At 40.9% G+C, this 24,441-nt stretch overlaps 1 protein-coding gene across 2 annotated transcripts in view; it reads right to left on the bottom strand.

Moving 5' to 3' along the window:
* The window catches only part of CIT (citron rho-interacting serine/threonine kinase), a gene marked incomplete at its 5' end in the record, with an annotated part of 65,450 nt that extends 43,722 nt beyond the window's left edge, over positions 1-21,728 (bottom strand). For both annotated transcript variants that reach the window (XM_084216991.1, XM_084216992.1), the window contains 10 exons: positions 149-254; positions 7,234-7,414; positions 14,754-14,907; positions 15,445-15,648; positions 17,013-17,106; positions 17,966-18,108; positions 18,297-18,398; positions 19,279-19,454; positions 20,724-20,865; positions 21,633-21,728. In XM_084216991.1, the coding sequence (XP_084073117.1) occupies positions 149-254; positions 7,234-7,414; positions 14,754-14,907; positions 15,445-15,648; positions 17,013-17,106; positions 17,966-18,108; positions 18,297-18,398; positions 19,279-19,454; positions 20,724-20,865; positions 21,633-21,728 (1,398 nt within the window). The remainder of the gene's footprint in view (positions 1-148; positions 255-7,233; positions 7,415-14,753; positions 14,908-15,444; positions 15,649-17,012; positions 17,107-17,965; positions 18,109-18,296; positions 18,399-19,278; positions 19,455-20,723; positions 20,866-21,632) is intronic.
* Positions 21,729-24,441: the final 2,713 nt, after the last annotated feature.

The raw sequence follows: 24,441 nt of genomic DNA, 5'->3' as shown, positions 1-24,441 counted from the left end.
TTGTACTGGACAGGAAGCCACCTCTCTGAAGGAAAAGCACTTTGCCCACCACGAGTCTGGATGATCAGCAGCATCTGACAGATCCCTGGACATACAGTGGTTGCAGATTCCTGGAGCAATGGGTGTGGCCAATCGCATGAATAAATACCTTGTGACACTTGTCCTGGGCGTCTTGGAGCTCTTTGCTCTTGAGAAGAAGTGTCTTTTCCATGGAGCTGACCTTGGCTGGGGAATCCACACTTGAAAAAACAGATCTAAAAGAGCAAAGCCAAACAGCACGTGAATATGGGCAAAAGGTATAGAAATCTGATTTATGCAGCCTTTGTAAAGTCACTGGGTACTTATTCCGGGGTAAAAGAAATGTGATTGTGCAGCAATCACAGCCTAAGAGCCATCACTGCAGATCAAACATACCATAAAAGCTAATGACAGTACATCATTATTAAATAATCCACGTGTACTTCTAGTTACAATATTAATATTTTCCATCAGTGGCTGTGTCAGGGTGCAAAACAATAAATCACAGCAGCAGTTTTCCAAGATTTGTAGGGATTTATAGGTGCAAGAAAAACAGAGCATAAAGTCAACATAACCATTTGGAAAGGTAACAAATTTTCAGAGAAATGCTTTTTATTTGGTACTTTATTTTTAAACAGGTTTTTAAATTATCATCGAAGTATAAAAGCCCTACAAACTTCAACATGTCATAATCTGCACCACAGGAAGAAGAATTTAATATCCTTAGTTACATTCTGTGAATCAAAATTGAAACTTCCCTAACCCAATTCATATGATCCCTACAAACCCAATCAATATCAATATGATTAGTCACACTGCAGAACTTCAGAGTTCCACTTACAAGTAATTTTTTTTCCTGAGACACAACTGTACTGTTCAAAACAATTTGACTCCAGAAGCCAGGGGAAAATATTTACTTGTTCTTGAGCTTTCTGTCTAATTGGGACTCAGCATTTAAGTAGTTTACCATTCCTGTTAGTTTAAATTTATTTTAGAAAAGGATAGGAAGCCACCTGATGTTTAGGAGCATATTTTTAGTGCTTTGCAAAGTCTTAAATATGCAATCTGCAACCAAAAAATTAAGTACACACATCAAAACACAATTTTTAAAATCACATTCTCCCTTGCATAAAATGATTCAGACTAGAGACTCGAGCAGTTAATGATGGAAGCAGTGTTAACTGATAGATGAAAAAGCAGCAGTACAATGAAGGTGCTAATAAAAGATCACACAGGCTGCCCACACGTTGCTTTCTGCTTCTCCTGGCCACAGTTTGGTGTGCAGCCAGTTATCCCCACGGAGAGAAGGGAGCTTTGAGCAGCTCTCTGCATAGAGCCAGACACCCACACACAGCAGCACAGGCTCCTCTCAACACCAAGGAAAGTTTCATTCCATCACCACCATTTTCTGAGAAAAACCTACTCCTTAATCCAACTGGATATGCAGCAGAGGCACAGAAAGATATACACGGATTTTTACAAAAATGCAGCAACATTTCTGGATCAAACAGACCTTCAGCACCACCACCTCGAGCAGTGATTAGGAAAGACTGTTTTAATATCAGCAAACAAACACAGCAAAATCCACCAATGCTGCCTTGAAAGGTCAGGTATTAATATATCTCTTCAGAAACCTGATATGGAAAAACTTAGAAGAAAGAATCCTGCATGTCAATGATAAAGATATGATCAGGACTTACTAAAAAAAAAAGTTTAAAATTAATGCTTTTATACAGCATTCCTTTAGCCCTGGTCCAATCAATCTGATCCATCAAATTACCATATTTAAAAATCAATTTATAAAGCGTGTCTATACTCCTACAGAGAAAAAGCAACCATCTGAGAAAGATGCATATTAAATCCCATAACAGCTGGGTGTACAAACAAGGCTAAAAATGAATAGTTGAGAAAAGCAGTCTAAAAATACAAATTAAAGCTCACATTAACTAAAAAAGACACTAAGGAATCTGCTTTCAAATGTTAATCAAATATATGTAAATAGCTGCAAATATGTACTGAGACAAATCTGAAAATCTTCTTTTAATGAAAATTTAGTTTTACAGGTCTGAACTGTATTGGCTAAAGCAATCTTTCTTTTTAAATTATAGTTTCAACATTAACCACCACTTTTTTACTTCCATTCTTTTCAGATTTGAGGCATTACCTAAGAAACTCCAGTCAGTTCTCACAGAGCTGGTTTTATTTGGTCTTCTATTCCACCTCCCCAAAGGAGCTAATTTTATTTGCCATTTTTGCTTGTTTATTTTATTTGCTATTAAAAGAATCAGAGCCTAATATTACAGGCACCATTTTGCATTTCAAAAACTTCTCATGGTGAGCCAGCTGAAAGCATCCCCAGGCACTGCAAAGCAGGCAGGAACAGGAGGGATTCAGGAAAGGAAATGTAGAGCTCTGCAAAAGGTAGGAGGTTCAGCCAGGTGGGATGGGATGGGACAGGGCACAGGAGACTGCCCAAGCTTGGATTTCATGAGGTGACTGCAGAGGGAGCTGCTCCTCAGGGCTGCTGTTGGCTTTGTAAGAGGAGAGAAGGCTGCAGACACAACTACAATCTTTCTTCCCCATCCCTGTCCAAAGTGAGGAAGAAATTCCTTAAAAATATATGTGCTGGTGACACAGTGATTTTCCTGCCATGGAAACAGTACATCTTATCCCCAAGGGAAGCTCATCTCAGTTTGCACTGGACACACAGGTTTTAGGAGACATGCTCTCCCAGTAATTCTTTCCTGTGTACAAATTGTATTAGAACAACTTCCTGAACATCCATACAACCTTCAAAGTATCAGAAAGGGCCAGACAGAGGAAATCAAGAGAAATGGAATACTGGCTAATCTAATAAGCCTTGTCATGGTGATAGAAGCTCTCAACAGAGCATGACAAGGTGGAAAATACCCACAGTTCTGGGGCACTTATATTCTTCCTCAGTCAGCATCATTGCAGAAATTAAACACATACAATCCAACATCAAAAGCCATGATGCAAAGCTATCATTCAGGCTGGGACCATCTCAGAGTATTTCATTTAATTAACTGCTACATCTGGATCAATTCTCTTAACACAACAGAGAAGTTTCTGCTGTTTCCTCTCAAGTGTGAAAAAAATGATTAACAAAAGGTAACCAGCTCCATCAACAAAAAATTTGCAATAAAAGATAAAAAAAAAGCCAAATCCAAGTCTAGAGTACCAAGTTCTCCTAGCACTGGCTGTGCCAATTTACTTTACAGAGAAGCAGTGCCTGCATGACTAAAAGCCAAGTTAACTTAGAGCTGACTAGTGATTTCACAGCTAGCTCAGCAGCAGCCTCAACCAGCAGAACGAGCAGAAATGGGGCTGCTTGTGTAAAAGCTCCTCCAGTCCTAACGTGGCTGAGATGAAGAAAAAAGCATTGGCTGAGGAAAAGCTCCAAGCTGATTCTTGGTATCCAACTTGTACCTTGTGCATCCCATCACACCTTGTAACTTCCTGTGTCCTTTTGTGCCACTGTCCTAAACCCCCAACTCACCTGTGCTTCCTTCTCACAAGGATTGGCACCATCTGTCCTAATCCTGGCCCCCACACAGCATGCTGATAATCTCATCCCCCATCCCTCATGCTCTATTCTTTTTAGCATTATACTCATCTGTACCTTCCACCCCCTCGTAAATGCTTGCTCAAGCCTAAAAAAAACCAACCAAAAACAAACAGTGATACCATCAATCTGTGAATAGAGCTTGCTGAAGCAAAGCATATTTTTGGTATGCTCATCCTGTGCTTCCTCTTTCATCTATCTTTGGTGAAAGAGCTTACCAGAACCCAACAAACTGTTGGAAGAAATCAGTAGAAATCCTTCTTTCTGGAGGAATGGCCCATTTTAACTCAGTATTTTATAATGACAGTCACGAATCCATACCAAATTTTTAAATTAAAAAAAAATCAACCAAAAATCAAAACAAAAAAAACCCCAGAAAACAAAACCCCAGAAATGTTGAGAAACACCATTTCTTAGGACCTCAGAGAGAGAACGCAGGCAGGCAAAATTTTGCATAATAAACTATTTTTAATTAGGCACTTATTTTTTATTAGGCATTTTGATATATTTTATTTGGTATCTATTTTTATTAGGCACTAATTTTATTATTAGGTATTTATTTTTATTCAGCACTTTGGTATATTTGGTTAGCCCTGGATTTATAACATATTCATCTTATGTTTTCTGCTAGTCACCTGCAAAAGACAAGAACAATTTTCTTCCACCACTTGATGCATATTTTTGGCAGCTAAGGGTTTCTGTCACTTGTTTTAAGCACTGGAGATCAGCCATGGTTAGGGACAGGAAGTAAGGTGGGGCTAGCTTTTAATGGAATTAAACTCTTGGTTGCCTCTTATCTTGTCACAGTCACACACTTGCAGCCAAACCAGCAGCCAGATTTGCAGCCAGACAGGCTTTTCTCCCCCACATCCAGAATTCAGAGGCCATGATGAGAGGAGTTTGCTGGTCCTTCTCTGCAGCCTCAGCCCAGCTCTCCTAAGAGCAGATTTAACTGAAACACTTTGCTAGTACAGGAGCCCACAACTTGAACAATGCCCTTGATTTCTCCTAATTGCTTCCTATGACACATCATTGCTGTGTCTTTTGCATTTTTGATAAATCTCATATTTGTTCGAGGGACACAAATTCTTCTCAAATCTCATGGTGGGGCAGCAGACTGAGCACTGTAATCCAATGGACCCTTCTAAACTACACACCAACCATGTAATTTCTGGCAACAGGTGTAAGTGACTTAAAGAAGGAAAACCCTTCTAGCCCAAAGTCATCGGGAGAGTGGAAAGGAGAACTTCTATTATCCTTCTTCTGTCCTTTTTTAGCTGCCTTTTCTCTGAAGTATTTGAAATACCCAAATACCCAGCTTCTTACTGTCCAGTGGACAAGGGCAAGAGCATAACCCTGACCTTCAGAGTTTGACAGCCCCCAGATTCAAAGTGCTGAAAGTTTCAAGGACCTCATCACCGGCACTCTGCAGTTGCCTGGCCTTACAGTGAGCAGCACTAGAGGGTTCGTGCTGCAGACAGGAAAATAGATCTGCATCACTTAGCAACCATAAGGATAGACTTTCACAGGAAAAGGGTTTTTTAAAAAAATTCTGGACTGATAAACTTCATGACTTAGGACCTTCCAGAGAAGGCATCCCAAGATTCACAGCAGACAAACCCCCTCCACACTTTATTGTTCTTCATGTAAGAATTTGATTTTCAAGGCAGTGCAGACAAACAGTACTCTATTTCCTCAAGAAAAACACACATCAGACAATATTTTATAAGTAAGAAGTTATTTTGTGACCCATTTGCAGTGGTATTGAGAATAAACTAAATCACTGCATTATTTAAATACAGGTATTTTAAAGTCTCCATAAGGGCTTTGCTATACTTAAATCACCTTAGAACAAAAGGCAAGTATTTACTGCTAAAAATAAGTGCATTTATTGAGATCTCACTCAAGAAAAAGAAGCCATTATTATTTAGGAGAAAATTAAATATGACTTTCTGCTCCAGTTTAAGAAAAAACAGGCCACACCAAACAGAAATTTTATTTCAATCAAAATTTCTGCAGAGGACATGAGTCTCTATACTCATTTGCTATACCTCTTGTCACCTATTCCCAAAATTCAAATGTAACTTCCATACGCATTTTTGGTACCAGCTCCACAGAGAAAGCACCTCAGTCCATCTGCTACAGCTCTCTCAGCCTCCAGCCCACTTACACCACTGTTCTGAGACTTTCCCCCATGCTCCTCTTCAGTTCTAGTCCTGGGCCCAATTACATACATGTTTTTACCACACATATATGGTCACTGTTGAGGCTTTTCTGACTGTCACCTGAATGGCCACATAGACCTGGCACACAGATTGCAGTTCTCCAGGCAGACAAGAGAACAGCCCAAGTTATCTCACTCCTAAATTAAGACAGATTTTTAACCCCAGGTATCTACAGATCTAACATTCCATCCTGCTGACAATATTAGATCATTTCACCAAAAGAATACTTTCTGGGGTTTTATATCCTCTCCCTTCCTTCCTCTTTTGCCATAAAAGCAACTCTGCTGAGGAGGGGAAGGCAAAGATTCCCTTTTTATTTCTGGCATAACCATCATATAACCTTGATTCACGGTGTGAGCAAGATCAAAGATGTCAACAGTATCACCAAATTCGGTGACAAGCCTACTGCAGAGCAACTATCACCAATATGACATAAAATGAAACTCAGTTAAGACAGATTGACAATGAAGTCCCAGAAGGGAGCAAACCAGCAGCAGGGAATGAGGGTTGACATGAAAACACAGAGCATTGAGTCACTAACCCAGCCAAAGCCACTGCGTTCCTGAGAGGCCTCCCAGGTCCTGAGCTAAGGACTTCCCAACTTAACACACTGCACTAATACTTTTTCCATAGCTCTGTCACCAAATACCAAACACCCACCACATCAAATGGTTTATATGTCGCTACTTATATTCTTCTTTTTCTCTGACTCCATTCTCTTGGAAATCATGTTTTCTTTCCATTGAAAATCATTTCTCTGAGGTCTTTACATCCCTCCACACACATGGCCAGTGCATATTTGATCTGAATCTCCAGTCTCTGAACACACACCACAGCAATGTCCAGTCCTCCTATTTAACTTGACCCAGCAGCACAGAGCCAGCTGCCATGCAGCTCCTTCCCTTGCTCACTGACCCATCACTGCACATTCCCAGGTTAGTGGAGCTCCTTTTCTATGGATCACTGATTCAGCCTTACACATTCCCAGCACTTGGTGCCCACTCTGTGACCCAATAAAATAACACCATCCCCTTTTTCCATCTCTCAACTCCTCAGTATTCTCCTCCTTGCAGGGATCTGCAGTACCAGAAATGCAATCACCTACTGCTCCCTGCTTAACAGCAACAACTAATTCAAACTATTTGAACTACAATTTTAATAATAACTGGTTTAGAATGAATCTTTCCATCCCGTTTCCTCCCCCTCATCCCAGAAATAATCAGAGAACAGTAGGACATGCACAAGACACACCAGCAACAGATAAAGCCCGAATCTGGCAGCTTCCCTACAGCAGAGTACAGGTCAGTTAAAACAGCTTTCCTTCTCACACACACCATCCTCTCTGCAACAAACCTACCCATTTTTCCAGCAGTCCTATCCACCTGAGCAATAATTTCTACTTACTCTGATCTGAGTATCCCCAAAGCCTTGATGAATGAAAACCCCACAAATGGCAAATCTTCCCCCGAGAATCCTGCTGGGTTCAACTGGCGCGTAGAGGATAAAACCCGCGAATTCTTCTCTGGTTCATCAAAATTTGAGGTGTCATCATCAGACTTGAGAGTAGGAACGAAGGGGGGAGGAGCTGGTGGAAAAAAAAGCAAGAAGAAAAGATAAAATTCAGCTACAGTTCACTCTGCAACAGTCCCACTCATTCAGTGCTTGCAATGGCACTGCAGCTCCTGCTTTTAATCTTGCTAACACAAGCAGACTGAGCTGCTGCTCTCAAAGCGTATTACAGCAACAAGAGATTAACCCCTGAGCTGCCAACATGGCTACCACTCTGCAGGCACAGCATCTCCCACACTGATCAAACTGGGATTTAGCTTGGGCATTGGAGATTCTGGCATTTGGGCTTTTTTCAGGTGAAGATGTTGGGTTTTTTAACACATAAATAATAAAATCAAAGCACCAGGCTGAGAAAATCATTACTGTAATATAGCCAGAAGCCTGTCAATTCTGATTCATCTTGAAAAGGAAAATGTCTCCAACCTGTCCAATTAGTGACACTACCTGAGAAAGAAGCCTGATCCTGTGCTAGTCAGCTAAGGGATATATCTTACCCTCTAACACTAACAAGAATCTTCCCAGCATGGGTTTCTAATCAACAGCAAACTGGTTTTTCTCCTGGAAGGTTCTAATAAACTACAGCTACTAAAAGCTCAGTGGTCTTAAGGAAAAGAAGATTGATTTTATTTCTCTAAAAGAGCTTGCTTAAGATCTGGAACTCTTGCCGGGACACCACTGCAGTCTGGCTCTGATACAATCAGCTCTGAAGAGAGGTATAAATAGCAGGAATTACAATGTATTTCTTACTATAATTTCTAAATTGGTACCACTTAACTTGCTAAGCAGTTGTTTAATTTCAGATGATTTTCTCGTGCTTGCTTCAGTTTAATTAACCTAAGGAACAAAAGGACAAGTTCTTCTCGGTGCTGTGCAGCACCCGAGCTACCTGCTGGCTTGGCTACGTGTGGGAAAGGAATGAATGCAGAAGCCCTGCTGTGCAATCCCTACCTCATTAAATCACATTTCCTAACATTTATTTATTTAATTTCATCACTCGGGTCGCCACTCGCTGCAACTCTGAGATCAGCAAAGGGGAGACAGCTCCTCAGCCAGCAGCTAGAACAGTCCATTGTCACCAGCTGATGGAAGTGGAGTGTGCTAAAACCGTTACCATGGATCCAGTATGGATCTCCCGTAGCTGAAGGGCTGATGAGGGCTGAAGGACTGGGAACAAACATTCCAACCCCTGCAGTGCAGGCTCCCTGCTCCCGAGTCCCCGCATGCCGGCGTTAACCCTACCTGCCTGCGGCGACAGACGCTGCTGCCCGTGAGTGGCAGGGGCACAGCCAGTCACGCCTGGAGGCTCTGGCTCCCTCTAGGCTGCCAAAGCCTTCCACTGCCCGCCTTTAACTCTCCATTCCCTCGCTGGAACTACCCACCAGACCAGCGTTAATAGACAAAATAAAAGAAAAAAAAAAAAAAAAAAGGAAAAAAAAAAGAATCTGTCTCCATCAACTGCCAAATCCCAGCTACACGCGCAGGCTTTGGTAGCAGCTCCCTGAAGAGCCATCCTGACGCTGCTCCCAAGCAGGGAAGTGAGAAGAAATTCCATGAAGCAGATGCTGCTCATGTACTGTAGTTCCAAGTGCATTAGAATGAGATAAATGGGGAAAATACACTAATTAAATAGGTTCTGTAGTAAGCAGTTTCAGCCTACTGGAACTTACCAGCTCCAGAACATTTAAAATGTATGTCAGTATCACAGATTTATTATTTTCTTCTATTTAATTGATTATAATTAAAAATACAACATAATGCTGATATTTATGCAACATAAACAATTTTGAAATATAGATTGTTGATTGGAATATGTATTTCCTTTTAAAAAAATCACCTAATGTCAGGATAATGTCCAGCTACTCTTACATATGTTCTTAATTATTAAAAACAGAGAAGTAACAGAAAACAATTTGTAAGCTTATCTTAAATGCAAATACAAGCCCAAAGTTGTAGTTAATTCACAGCAGAGGAGGATCACTTCAGGATTAGTATTTTTTAGTTTCAGCACCTTTGCTGAAAGAACTCTGTGGTTTCTCTCACAGAAAGGGGTTGCTGTGGGATTTTAAACACTGTTTTTGAAGGCAGATACTGTCTATGAGGTAAAGTAATAGAGAAAACAGCCAACTCTTCACTTCACCTGCAAAAGTTTAGAATGTTTTTAAAGAGGTAGCAAAAACCAACTTAGCTGCTTTTTTATAAGGATACGAGCACCCTGTTCTGTACTCCCCAAAGCCTGACAGATATAACTTCATCTCTGAAAGAGACATCTAGAGCCCTACTTCCCACCAAAAATTAGCAAAGATCTTAGCAGTCATCTTCAAGGTCTTGTAATTAAAAAAGAAAGTTGTTCCTCTTACGAACAATAAGAATTGCTACTCAAACCACATGCATAAAAGAAAATATCATTTAACTATGCATGCACATAAAAAGATGAAAAAGCACTCAGTGGGGGAACAATGGATGCACAAAGATAAAACTGAATGAGAGACAGAGCAAACCTTTGGGGCTGGTGGGAAACTAGTTTAAAGAGCATAGTGTTTTACACTACAGCTTCCTCTGGTATTTAATAAAATATGAGAACAAAGAAGAGAAATTGTGAATACTAGATTAAAAAATAATGAAAAAATCCTTTGCCCTCTATTTTACATTCACTAAAATCCATGACTAACTGTCCAAAATCTCTGCAACTCTGAAGTATAACTTTGTTACAATATTTGTATCAAGAAGTAGCAGCAACTAAAGAGAAAACTTGGAACAGTCATTCACAAAAACACCTCTAGATGTTAAGTAGTTCTGAACTTGTCAACAGTGGCTGAAAATGAGAAGCAGAACTTTTGAAGAAGTTTCAGCTATTGGAGAAAAATATCACTTAGGGGTAAGAGGGAATAACTTAAAGAAAAAAAAAAGCTAGATCCACTCTTTCTGATGTTACTAATTATTTGGTGGCTTCCTCATAGATTTTTTATTCTTCAGACTAAGAGTCCTTTATCTGATGTCCAAAATACCCACAGAATAAACTGAGTAGTCCTGTAAAATCAAGCTAAAAGAGACAAGCAATTCTGATCTCAAGTGTGGGTCACACCATGACATAATGTCTAGTTAAGTTATTATTTCTTGCTTAAAATCAGAAATCTGTCACACAACCATTCATTTTCAGAACAAGATGAAGACTGGTGAATGCAAATACGTTGATGTGCTTATCAGTTGCTTCTTTAAAGGGAAGGATCCTTCAGCAGAGGTCAAGATAAGCCTCTGAGAAACAAATGTGAGCACCATGCCATCACATCTGACAAGGTGACAAATTTGCACTTTTCTCAGGCTCACCCAAAAGGAAGGCAAAAGTATTACTCAAGAAGACAGGAAACCCAGTGCTTCTACTCACACAAACTGGTTGGGTACAAAGAGCTCCTCTTGTCCCCGACACGTTACAACAACGTACATGTTCTGTTTACCATTTAAAGTATCTTGTGGAGAACTGCATGTTTTAAAAAAGCCAATTCCTTGCCTAGATACATCCCCACTTGTGGAAGGATGTAATCCTCTTCCATCTGTTCCAAAGAATGACTTTCAGAGGAAAAGGGGGTGTTGCAGGTTGCTAAGTTTAAGGGGAAAGAAAAAAAAAGAAAAAGAAAAAAGGAAAAATCCAAAACCACCACACATACTCCAGTACTTTAATCAGTTTATAATTAAGATTAGATAAAGTGTCTCTTATGGAAAAAAGCGTTTTTTTTTTTTTTTAAACTCTGCCTCAGTGTGTGTATTTATGACTGGTACAAAGAACATTGCCTTAACCAGGTCTTTCCATCCTTTCAAAATATTTTCATGCAAATTCAGAAAAGAGAGACTGCATTTCCCCTGGGACAGTGAAAGACTCAACTGAAACAGGAAACTTAAAGGCAATACAGAATGTTTCTTAGGGATAAAAATGTGTCTCTTCTTGATCTACAAGGTGATCTATAAATGCTTTCTGAGGAAAAGCATCCACACAGCCTTTTTAAATAGGTTAGGCATTCCTCTTCCTCAGGCTCTAACAGACCTATTTGAAAAAGTGTTATGAAAGAAAAATAGACAATCCCAGTGATGAAACTAAAGGAAATTTTTGCTAAGACCACTTATAAAAAAGGCACTGTGCTAGTTCTAACCTATCATTACAATATTATCTTAACACCTTTGGTGTTTTGTCAAGACAATGATCCAACACATACTTTTCTATTAATAAAAGTGATTTCCAACCTGCAGTGCAAGTGATCTCTTCTTCAAGAAACAAATCAACACATTTTTCTGAAGCCAAGAATTTAGATGAAACACTACAATGTGTAATTGTTAGCATCCTGAGTGACAACATGGTGTTCATTAGGAGAAGTGTCAGGGACACATGAATAATGAGATTTGGGTCCTGCCCCTTTAACAGCAGAAAACAGTTTAAAAATCAGTCTTTAATACTTTCACAAGTTCTTCTGTTTGCACAAGACATTAACTCTTGTCTTTTCATATATATAGTTCCCATGTGCAAGTCCAAATATGCCATTCCATTTTCAAGACCTCTTGGACTGTAATTACAAAGCAATTCTTAAAAGGAAAGGCTCTTTATGCTGAACACAGATGAAAGTTTTCTGACCATCTCCCAGCTAGACTTCAGCAAGCAGATTTTTGATTCCAAATTAAAAAGCTGATGTAGTTAATGGATGCCAAATAACAAAAGTCAACCAACAAAATCTTGAAATTATACAGAATGCAGCCTTGTTGCTGATAACTCAAGTATGTAATTCCCCACCTCTGATTTTAGATACTTCTTAGGTACTCAAATAGTTCTGTTATCAACTGTCTAGTGAAATACCTGATCATTTAGCTGAAACACAGACAGAAATATGCTTGTTTCAGGTAAATTAATTCCAAAATACTTTCAGAAAATTCTTCAGTGAGTGAACACAAACTTTTGAAAGTTTTGGTTTATTTTTGGGGAGGAAGTGCAGTGGTATCTGTTTTCAGGTGGGTTTTTTAAATAAGCTTTAGAAGTCGTTAAATAGCAGAAAAGAGAGCAACAGAGAGCAAAATCTATAAGTGTGTTTCAGTACAATACTCCAACAAAGAGGAAAAATCACCTGTTGAGACAAATTCAAATAAACCTGACTTTAGGTTTAATTGTTTGATTCTGTTTCTGTAACTTAAGAGCTGCTTCTATAGACACATTACTTGGACCCAGGGAAGTTGGGAGTTTTTTTTAGAGGCAATGATCTTTTGGAAAGGGGTTTACTAAAAAGTCAAGTGCTTCATAGGTTACCATAACAACAAAGTGTAACACTGAAAAGCCCCTTAATGACACATTCTTAACCAAAATCGGTGTATTAAGAATGGCTATCCTGGAGCTCTCAGCATGATAATTAAATATCTGCAAGGCAAAAGGTACCAATTTTTTCCCTACCTTGTTCAGCCCGAAATAGAAATTACATCACTGCCCTTGTAGACTATAGGAAAGTCTCACTATACCGACACAGAAATTTGTCTAACAATTGTGGATCAGTCACTTCAGTTGGCTTTAGGATCACCCAGGCCCAACACTCCATAACCTTAAATTCTTTGACCAGGTTAACTTGGGGTAGCGAGATTCTTTAATGTAAATCTAAATCCTATGACCTCTTCCATCACCCATCTTCTCAAGCTGCCATTGCTCCAGCTGAACACCTCTATCAGCAGAGGTCAAGATTAGAAAGAAGCCTTTAGCTTTTAGATAGCCCAGGTCAAACCTGACCCAGGTTTAGAACAGAATGACAGCAAGACTACTCAGAAAAATCAGCACAGGGAGAACCACTACTGAGAGCAAAGCAATAGGTGATACATTGAATCTGCTGCTTGAAGCACAGAGACTGCTGTGTTTTGTGCTAGTTACAGTGGGGGTTTATCAAGTATGAGGCATAACAACAAAATGAGGGGTCAAAACTGCATGAAACCTCACAGTAGGTAGCTATGGATATTACAGGGAATGATGCAATCTGCTGGCCAGCTGCAGACAGAAATGGGATTTTTTAAATCCCAAATAATTATTCCAACATTATAACCACACCAGGGCTGCCTAGTGGCTTGTCCATCAGCATCACTGCTGTCACACGAATTGGCAAAATGCTCCATTAACTCCTGCAGCTGTGTGAATACTAGACAGGCAATTGCCAAGGAAACACCAGAACATATGCTCACATGTCATTCTTCTCTCTATATCTGAGGTGACATGATATAAATGCAACACAAAATTCAGGAACAGAAACTGGTGGCTTAGGCAAGGCTCTAGGGAGAGAAGGCAGAGAGCACTGGGAAATGTATGCTAAAGTGATGAAAAGGGCTCGAGGCTCAATGGCTCTCAAAGGGCAGAAACAATGGAATTTAACAGAACAGCAGCTCCACAAGTTCAAAATTAATGAATCGACAGAAAAGTGAGCAAACAGTCTGTGGAGCTGACAGCTGAAGTGCTGAGATAGTCATCAAAAGTAGAAGCACTGGCTTAGTAATTTATCGTGGAAAATGGAGCAGAATCATTCCCTTACAGCATGTTTGACAAAAAACATAAGGCAGACATGTTGCTCGCCCAGATAATCTTACAGTCCAAATAATTTAAAATACTCTCCAACACAATCAGATCCCCATACAGAGATCACTGATGAACTGTGAAGTATTTGCTTTTGCCATGGAGCTGGTGCCTCAGTACTTCCAAATACCAAATTCCATTCCTTGCATAGTATTATAAACAGTTTTCTGCATAGAGAATTATCTGGTTCACTGGTTTTATTCTATTCCTGGTTGAATGAACAGATTTTTGACCAAAAAAAAAAGGCAGTAATACATTATCCCCATTGACTTTGACAAAAAGCTCCAATGGCCCCTATGGCCACAGACATTTCTTCATCTACTGGAAGGACAAAAAATAAACCAACCTTAAGTTAGTCCACAAATAACAAAAGAGAAATCTGAAGATACAACAACAAGAAAAGATGAAGCTAAAATTTAGCAAACTGAAGTGGGAAAGGCCTGAAAAAACATACTGATGCCTTTTAATCTGAAGAAGGACATGGAAAGGACCATTTTGATTTTCCAGTCTAGTGCCTGCAGTAATATGGCAATTGCATCAGAAATTCATGTGGAGTTTTATTAAACATCCCCTTACCTTACAATTTTTACCTGAGATGATAACACAGCCTTTGCAAAAACCAAAATGAGCTGTTTTGTTAAAAACACCTGCTCCAGGAACCAGTCCTGTTTCATTAGGAATAATTCAGATCATACATACCTTAATACTCATTGTACAAATTTTCTAAGTACCAAAAAACCCCAGAAATTGTTTATAAATACAATTTTATTCTACTTACTATTACGGATATTGTTCCAGTCAATTTTAGAAAAAAATGGATGGCAGCAAAGATCCTCATAACCCAGCCTTTCCTTCTGCCCACAGAGCAGGCTCTGGATCAGGTCAAGAAAGTCACTGCTAACTTTCACATCCTCTGGGAACTTCAGAAATCTCTGCATTAGAAAGAAATGGATTTCTGCTCAGTAGGAAAACAGACTCAGAACTGGAAGATTAAGTTTCATTATTCTGAGATATGTCAGGTACAAAGGATGAATATTTATAGCACACAAATAAAAGCATGGTGCATTTTATCCAAGTAGGCTTTTATATGCCTTTACTGCAGTAAAGATAAGAACACAGGAACAATCATTCCCACCCAGGCAAATGGTGTCCCAGGTCAGCATCTTATGCTGAACAATGGCCAATGGTACACACAAATGGAAGAGTAAAATAAGACATTTCCCCAGAAAATTCTCACAAACTTCCAAAGGGTGGGTCATGGGATTTTTTGAATTGGGGATGATGACACCTGTTACAAAAAATAACATGATATCTATAATATATATATAAATACAACACAATGCATATATTCAAAATCTTTTATGAATGTGACAAAATAAGAGACATCCATAAACTTTTATGTAAAGCTGAGAAAAACAGCCTTTAGTTGCTGCCCTTTTACTTGAGAACAGGGAAGGAGATCTCTCTACCTGGAAGTTCATGATGTTATTGAAAGTCTTTGCTGAAGTGCCTTCAGTGAAGGGAGACCTTCCATAGATCATTTCATAGGCAATGACTCCAAGGGACCACCAGTCACACTCAGGGCCATAGGAGGCTTTGCCATCCCCTCCCAACCCTGTCAGCATCTCTGGTGCCATGTAGTCAGGTGTGCCCACAGGGAGCCTGGCATTTACCTGGGAGCAAAGACAAACCAAATGAAATTACAGCACTTTCTGCTCAATGGCATCTTGGTAATAAAACAAAGGGGTTTTTTTTCCCCCCTACCCTTTTAAAATTTTTTTTAAAAGACATAATTTTCAGCCCTCCATGTGAATTTTAAGAAAGTAATTTTAACCAAAGCTGTTTAGCAAATAAGCACCAGGTTAAGGAAACTGCTGATAAACAAAGGGATTTGTTTGATATATTTGATATAAAAAGTCAAATTATCAGAGCCAATTGCTACTATCAAGTACAAACTACTAAAGTAGAAAAGTAGCATCCCAAAAAGCACAGAAATACTAAGCTGATGTTTGTTTTAAACAGCATACTCTGCTTCAACTAGCATTAACAGGGACATCATAGCTAAAATTTAAAAAATGGTCAAGTTCAGACAGAAATATTTCCTGCCCTCATTACATTCCCTGTCAACCTTTTTACCTAGTGTTCATGATCAGCAAAGTGCTAATATTTGAATTTCTGGCCTGCTTAGAAAAGGTAATTCAGGAGCCAATGCTACAATCATTTTTGTACTGAGTGGCATAAAGAATGAAATAAAACAGCAGGCAGGCTAACACAAAAACCTATGAGTGACTGAAGAGATAGCATGAAAAAAAATATCAAAGGAAAATGCAATGCAGAGAAGCACTGAAAATGTAAGAGCAGGGAAAAACAGGCTATTAAGAATCACATTACAAAGAAAATGTTATGGAAAAATAAAAACTGTAAAACAAGACAGAAATATAGTACAGAACTTCATGTTCTCACTTAGACACATTTAAATTTTAAAAATTTTCACTGGAAGTTGTGTGCAGTTACCAAAACTTCCAAGCAACTTATAAAAAACTGCACTGATTTAGATTTGATGCAGTACTTTGTGGTGAGTGAAGCCCAGAATATTTAAATGTGACTCATTTTGATCAAGAGCTCCCCAGTCTTCAAAGTTATCTGAACTTAGTTACAACAGGCACGATTTTCATTCCAACTCTAATTCCATGTCCCCTTTAAACCCAGCATTGAACAGCTGTAAGAACCTGTAGAAGTATGATTTTGTATCACAGTGCAGCATCATGAGAAAGCAGACTTACCTTTACCTTTCTTGTGTATTAATGTTTTAATAAGGAAATGTGTGTCTGCTGAGGGCTGCAAAAGATACTTGAGCTCATGCTTGAAAAGCCATTCACAAATGGAAAAATACAGCTGTGAATAGATTCCATAGTGGACAAGAAAGGCAGAAGAGAGAAGAGCAAGGTGAAATCAAAGAACAATACCAAGTTAGTTTTCCCTTTTCAACCGGACTATGCAAACAAGCCACAGACAAAGTTTAAATCCACATTATTACCATTTTGTTTACTGTCATTTTGGCAGCTGACCCAAAGTCCACCAGTTTAATGTGTCCTGTTCTGTCAATAAGAACATTCTCTGGTTTGATGTCCCTGTGGGCCAGAAGAAAGCAATCAGAACCTTTCCAGACCATTCCCTACTGACACATCCAGATAAAAGGATATCCTATCCAGCTATACTCAACCACACGCATAAAAGCTTCTCAAGTGGGAGTCTTTTTCCAAAAATTGCCCTGTTTCCAAGCAAATATGGAAGCATTACAGCTCCCCTTATTTCATGGCAGGTTCATAATTATTGACAGCAGATGAAAAGAGAAGGTGATTTCACACCTTGACCACATTGTAACTGATTTACAGTCAAGTATTTTGTAGTTTTCTTCGCAAACTCCCTCACAACTTATTCTGCACATCTTCCAAATTCAGCCAGTGACCTTGCACTAGAAAGCCACAGCCCATGCTCTAAGTGCAACCACTACAAGCTCTTGGAACATAATATCCTTCCTAACATTTCCACACCCTCAGAACGGAATAGTTTTTTTTAAATACCATGATGATTTGAAAATGCACACAGTAACAGTCTCCAAGCCCTTAGAGAAAACTCTGTGATATTTAACTACTCCAACATCCTATACTGCCCTGTTCACCAATCAGCACACAGCCATTTTTAACAATTACATTAATTCCCCATAGTATTTGGTGCCAAAAGCAGCAATCCATAGAAAATATTTAAATTTTTTATAGTGCAACATTAAGGCTTCTTTTTACTGAGCCTCCAGAAAAATATATGTAACAATCCTTTCTTGATATTGGTCTGAACTTTACATCAAAGTTAATGCCCTGAGCTACAATTATAGTTGGGAGTCTGATTAACTTTCTAATTTTTCCCTCTGACACAGCATGTGAAATACTGAGAGGACAGAATATAGAAGCACCCAAAGCAACCTTGACGTACCGGTGGACATAACCCATCTGATGGACACTGTGAATGGCCAAAACCAACTCTGCAAGGTAAAACTGCACCATATTCTCATCCAGCTGGTCCTCATATCTGTTTAAGAGTGACAGCAAGTCCCCTCCAGGCTGATACTCCATAACCTACATCCAATTTTAAAGGAACAGATATACAAGACATTCCATTCAGCTCCCCAGTATGACACTGGGCATATATCAAACAGTGCAGGAAAATTTACAGAAAACAAGCACATTTCAACCATCACATTATTCTTTAATAAACCAACAACAATGGTGTTCAACAGAGGAGAAAATCAAAAACTAGGCATTACCAAGTAGAGATTTTTCTTGTCTTGAAATGCATACTGTAATTGTGGAATCCATGGACTGGTGCTCTGAGCTAATATGCTGCGTTCTTCCTCAAAAAATGACACCTACCAAAAAAGTGTTCAGTTACATCATGATGAGAGGGAGTGAGAATACGTTAGAATCCCCTAGTTTTAGAAATACTTGGCACACATCACAAAAAAATTACGCAGAAATTATTAAGTGCTGTTTCCTGAGCAATGCCATGTGAGGGTAGCACCATACTTTACTTTCTTGTCAATCTGGGTCCCAGAAAGGGTAATTTTAGTTGGGCACCATTTCTCCGAGCCATGAACAATGCTGAGGGATATCAGGAGCAACCTTAGTGCACCATGTATTGGGAACAACTGATGCAGATATTGTATAAATTCATGAGGTGTCTCATGGAGTATCTCTGTCCTACTTGTCATCTCATGTCAGCGAAGATTAACTTCTGTTTCTCACCAAACTATGAGAACAACCTCCATTATCCCTTTTTTAAGTTTCCAAGTAACACATTTCTCAAGCTAGCAAGAGGCTCTCCATAAAAATCCAGTCACCACAGTTTGCCTTCACACCCACTCCTGACATTCTACTTCGCTCTTTAAAATAAAAAAAAAAACCTTAATGAATAGATTGGCTGAAAATTCAAACCATCTTCAACAAGATCAATACTGATTCAGTGTTTTCATCATCTGTTTTTCTTTTCTTATAATTAGATGGGAAGCTCTTTACAACAAGGGCCATGTTTTGGTATCTGAGGATGGCACCTCACCCAACAGACCCATAGACTGTCACAATGACTTTTAAACACAGCAAAACCACACACAGATTTATTGCTTCACTCAAATGTAGGATGAACTTTCTCAAGATATATTTTTAACTCAGTTCTAATAATAGTGACAGAAAGGAAGTGTTCAACAAATTGCAATTTATCCTCCTAGTCTCATAACAGAAAAATATACATACGTGCTCCTGTGCCAGCAAGGACTCCTTGCTCATCACCTTCATGGCATAGACATCACCAGTGACTTTCTCTCTCACTACTTTGACATCTGCAAAGTGACCACAGCCAACCACACTCTTTACTTCAAAGTCCTTCACACTGGGTTGCAGTTCCTTTAGTTCAGCGATAGCCTCTGCATCTACAAAAATAAAATACTTATTTTTACATTTGGCAACTGGCATCTTATAAAAAAGAGACAACATCGAAAGTGGGGAATAAAATTAAAAAAGCTCCAGCAAACCAACACCAAAAAAAATCCCAACATTCAGTTCCAGATTCTCAAGAAATGTTAAATCTTTCCAGAATATGCTTCTTAAAAATAACAGCATGCATCAGAACTAGAAAAAGACTGTATCAATGCAGAGTTAAGTCTGAAATATGGTACATACAAAAGGATCAGGAAATGCTAAGACAGTTCCCATGGCAACCATAATTCTGTCCCATTCATAACATCAGAGGCTGAGAACCTCTTTGGTTTCTAATTTCTTTCCAGCCATCCTTTATCAATACAAAGTGTGTTCTCTAAACATGAGGGTTTTACCCAGCAAGTTCTAGTCCAGGGGCAGGGTTTGCTCCTCTGCCTGAGGGAGGCACCAGTCTATTGTCTAACAACCAACCAGAGGCATTTACTGCAGATATTCAGCTCAAGTTTTCCACTGACTAGTTCCAGCCAGCATGCACTGTGATAATCAGTCACTCACAGAAGATTGGTCTAAAAATTCTTCAAACCAGCAGAAAATTACTGTCTGCTAATAATACCTCCAAACCATTGGGTGGAATTATAACAAGGGGGCACAACATGTTACTTGAAATCAAATGTCTTTCTACTACATCTTAATGGAAAAATTGATGGAAAAATTTCTTTGCTCTTCCCCAAAAGGATTCTGGGCACGTTATCAATAAAATATTTACTCCTTTAGGACCTGTATTTCTGAAGCACAGAAATACTCTTTACAAGTTACACATGCAGAACTTGGGTGACACATGGAATCCAAAAGGTATTTTGAAAGAGCCAGGGATTACCAAGTTTCTCAAATCTTTCTTTCTTTCTCATAGTCACTAGCCTACACTCAACTTCTGACATCCTTCTGTGGTGCACACTCAGAGTTTCGCTGTAGCCAGTACTCACTTTCCAAGAAAGTACCTCTTCAAATACAGTACAGACTAAGAAGGAGGCACATTTGAGTCACAGCACTTCAAAAGCCACTTGCATTTGATCTTCTTGGACCTGAACAAATCCTTACCAAGATTGCCAAGATCCCCTTTGCAGAGTTGAGTCTGCCAACAAAAAATCAGATGCTCAAAGTCCTGGGTTACAATCAGAGCAACTAAAGCATACTCCCTAACATCCAGATTCTTAGAACTGTTTTATAAAGTGACACCTGAAAATTAGTCTAAACAAACTTACACTTCTTGACAAAGTTGCCAACATGTTTAATTTTCATTAAAGCAGGGTTTCTGCATTCTTCAAAAAGAACAAATAATGAATCAAGGATGCCTTCCCGGGAGAGAGGAGACATCTGCTGTTGAGTCACAAAGAGTGGCTTCCCCTGGAAAAAAAAAGCAGCAACAGCAGATGGAGTCTCAGACAACAATGAAAAGCCTCAAATCAATAACAGATGTATAGAGCAGATAATATATATCCACTTTAAAATCACTACTTCAGAAATTAGGCAAATGATACAGAAGTGTGAGGTAAATATATCAACTCACTATGTCTATCTGTAATAGCAGTTACAGGTATTTTTCTTGTAGACAAAGCAATCCTTTAACGTTTCAAGCAACTAAACCACCAGTCTCAAGAAAGCTGTGATTCAAATTTTAACAATCTATATCCTCCTGATGACTCTGATCTGACTGGCCTTTTCCTTGACACTGCATCATGCAGGTCTTTTTATGGTATAAGCAATTGAAGAAATCAGCATCAACAGTAGCTCTGGAAGGAAAAGCTGTTGGACCTCATATGATGAAAAAGCAGCCCCTTAGGTAAATTCATCTTGGGACAAATCCACAGCTCCTTCACTCATGAAAAACTTGAAGATTACAGGGCACAAAGCAATATTCCATCTCTAACTGGAAAAATCTATCAGGCTAAAACATCAGCAGATGCACAAAACATAAGGCCAGTAACTATCCACTGAATTTTGTGCAAAGCAGGTACACTTTGAACTCCACCTAGTTATTCCTTTCTTTTACCCCAAAGAATGACACTGGCATGTATTCAGCATCCAAACAAGAGAAGCTGTATTTTGAGATACTGGGGATCAGGACAAGGACAAAACTGAGATCAGCTGCTCCCAGGCCAGATGCCCTTCACCTGAAAGAGCAGATTTAGCCGAGACACTCGGCTGGTGATGGGCTCCATCGATCCAGCCTCGACCGGATTTCGAGCTCCACATTTAAACTTCAACATCTTTACAGCTTATCTCATAGAAACGAGCACCTGAAAAAGGGAACAGGGACATTCAGGAAGCACTTGACTGGCTGACTCTAAGCAAAATATATGGGTGAGAGGAGATATAATTTAAGTAACATCTACTTTTCCTTGGGGACAAAATTTATAAGCTTAAACGTGCCTGGGGCACCCCAGCAGTTAAAGTGGGGAGAAGCACAGAAGCAATTACACTGAAGACCCGCGGAGACTATATACTGAGCGAACCCCACCACGCCACCTTCCCCGTGGCACTCAGCACCTCGGCCAGCCTTTCCCTAAACACCTCCAGGGACGGTGACCCTATCACCTCACTGGGAGGGCGCGGAGCCCCCCAGACTCTGGAGGTTACAGCAGGCGGACCCGAATTCCCATCAGAGCTGTCCCATCCCAAGCCCCAGGTCCCTCTCAGAGCTGTCCCATCCCAAGCTCCTTTCCCCTCTCAGCGCCACCCTGTTCCAAGCTCCGTTCCCCCCTCAGAGCTGTCCCAGCCCAAGCCCCAGGTCCCTCTCAGAGCTGTCCCAGTCCAAACCCCGTTCCCCCCTCAGGGTCTCCCTGTTCCAAGCCCCGTTCCCCCCTCAGGGTCGCCCTGTTCCAAGCCCCGTTCCCCCCTCAGGGTCTCCCTGTTCCAAGCCCCGTTCCCCCCTCAGGGTCGCCCTGTTCCAAGCCCCGTTCCCCCCTCAGGGTCGCCCTGTTCCAAGCCCCGTTCCCCACTCAGGGTCGCCCTGTTCCAAGCCCCGTTCCCCCCTCAGGGTCGCCCTGTTCCAAGCCCCGTTCCCCACTCAGGGTCGCCCTGTTCCAAGCCCCGTTCCCCCCTCAGGGTCGCCCTGTTCCAAGCCCCGTTCCCCACTCAGGGTCGCCCTGTTCCAAGCCCCGTTCCCCACTCAGGGTCGCCCTGTTCCAAGCCCCGTTCCCCACTCAGGGTCGCCCTGTTCCAAGCCCCGTTCCCCACTCAGGGTCGCCCTGTTCCAAGCCCCGTTCCCCACTCAGGGTCGCCCTGTTCCCGAAGCTCCCTAGATCCCCTCAGTCCCCGCGCGCGCCCCGCTTTTACCGCCGCCAGCGTTTGAACGGCGCGGTGGGCGTGGGGCTCCTGACGTCACTTCTGGTACCGCGGCGCGGGCCAATCGCGGGCCGGCAGGGCCGGAAGCCCTGCCTGGGTGTGGCGGCGGCCCCGTGAGGGCGGGAGCGGCCGCGGGCTCTGAGGGGGATCGTGAGGGGACCCCGGTGCCGCGGGGCTTCCACTGCTCCGGAGGGAGCACAGGAGGGCCTTCGGCCACCGCTGGTGCTGCTCTGCCCTCACGGGTTTGGTCTCACTTGTCGTGTATTTCACGTCTTTTGTTTGTTTGTTTGTTTTCCTGTGCCAAATCTTAAAAGGGAAAAATGACTCATTCCCAGTGGTTCTGAGTGGAGCTGGCTCAGCCCTACCCTAGACGTCATAGTTGGCAGCTGCTGCTGCCAGGTAGGGCAGCCAGAGGAGAAGTGGAAAGGTTTTCAGAAGCTTTAAATTTCCTCTGTAAAATGCTTGCCTGACCTTTATGACCCTTTCTGTACGGCCGTTTTATTCAGATGCAGAGTGATTAACTTTAAAGCGAGGCGCTGGTGAAAGGCCTCCAGCTCGGCACCCCCGTGTCAGTGACGCGTCATCCATGGGAAAGTGCAGTGGGATGCAGGATGACCTTGTGTGAGGAGGGATCCGATGGATCCCTGCGGAGATATCCGTGAGGACGTCGGCAGGGAGCACTGCTGTGACCTGCAGACATCACAGGGGTGCCAAACACAGCCCCTTGTCAGACAGTGTCTGGGCAAGATTTAATCTAGTAACAGAAATCTCCGTGGCGTGGACCTTAAATATAATCGTGTCACTGTGAGTGATATAAGATAGTTTGCTGTCTTACATTCATTTTAATGATGCTAATACTGGTTTGGCATCTTGCTGATCAAGTAATGCACTGATGGATTTATTACATTTGACTTCATACAAATCATTTTACAGATTTGTGCTTCCTTTCACCTCCCCCAGTCCACCCCTGGAACATGACATATTTGTGGTGTATTTCTCATCTGAAACTTACATAGTTGGATTCATTTCAAGCTACAAAGCCTGAAAGAGTTTTTAAAATCTAATTTATTGTCCACTACCTGCACTGCCAATTTGGTTTTGGACTCCACTCAGGACACTGTGACTGGCTGTGTCTCATCCACATCCGCATTTCCCAGGGACATCAGCTCTTAAATAGAAATGCAGTAAAGAGCTTCCTGTGCATGAACTGGGCAATTGCCATGGTAGTGCATTTTAGTAAAATGCCACATCCTTCTCTGATATTGGAGCCCTATCATGTCTAAAGGTGCTCTACCCTAGATTTTGAACAAGTCTGCCGTCCAAACTAAGAGACCTTCAGGCTCCTCTGTCTTTCCTTTTCTCCAGCCTGTCTCCTCAGAAAATTTCATTAACCCCCTCTGGTTTAACTGCTGGAATTACTGTTAAATATCCCCACTCTTTCTAATTGCATTGGGGATATCACCATATCTGCACATCAGTTCGGATTTAGAAAATGGGGGAAGCAGAAGACCTGGGTTGTCCTTCTGAACAGCTCAGTTCTGTATTGTGTTCAAATCACAAGGTGTGGCTGATTCTCCTCCCCTCCTCTCTGCAGGGTGCTGTGGAACAGTTGATCCACAAGCTGGGAGAGAAGGT

Source organism: Fringilla coelebs, assembly GCF_963513975.1.
Source record: "Fringilla coelebs genome assembly, chromosome: 17".
NCBI classification, from domain to species: domain Eukaryota; kingdom Metazoa; phylum Chordata; class Aves; order Passeriformes; family Fringillidae; genus Fringilla; species Fringilla coelebs.
This window is presented reverse-complemented; position numbering and strand designations above follow the sequence as displayed.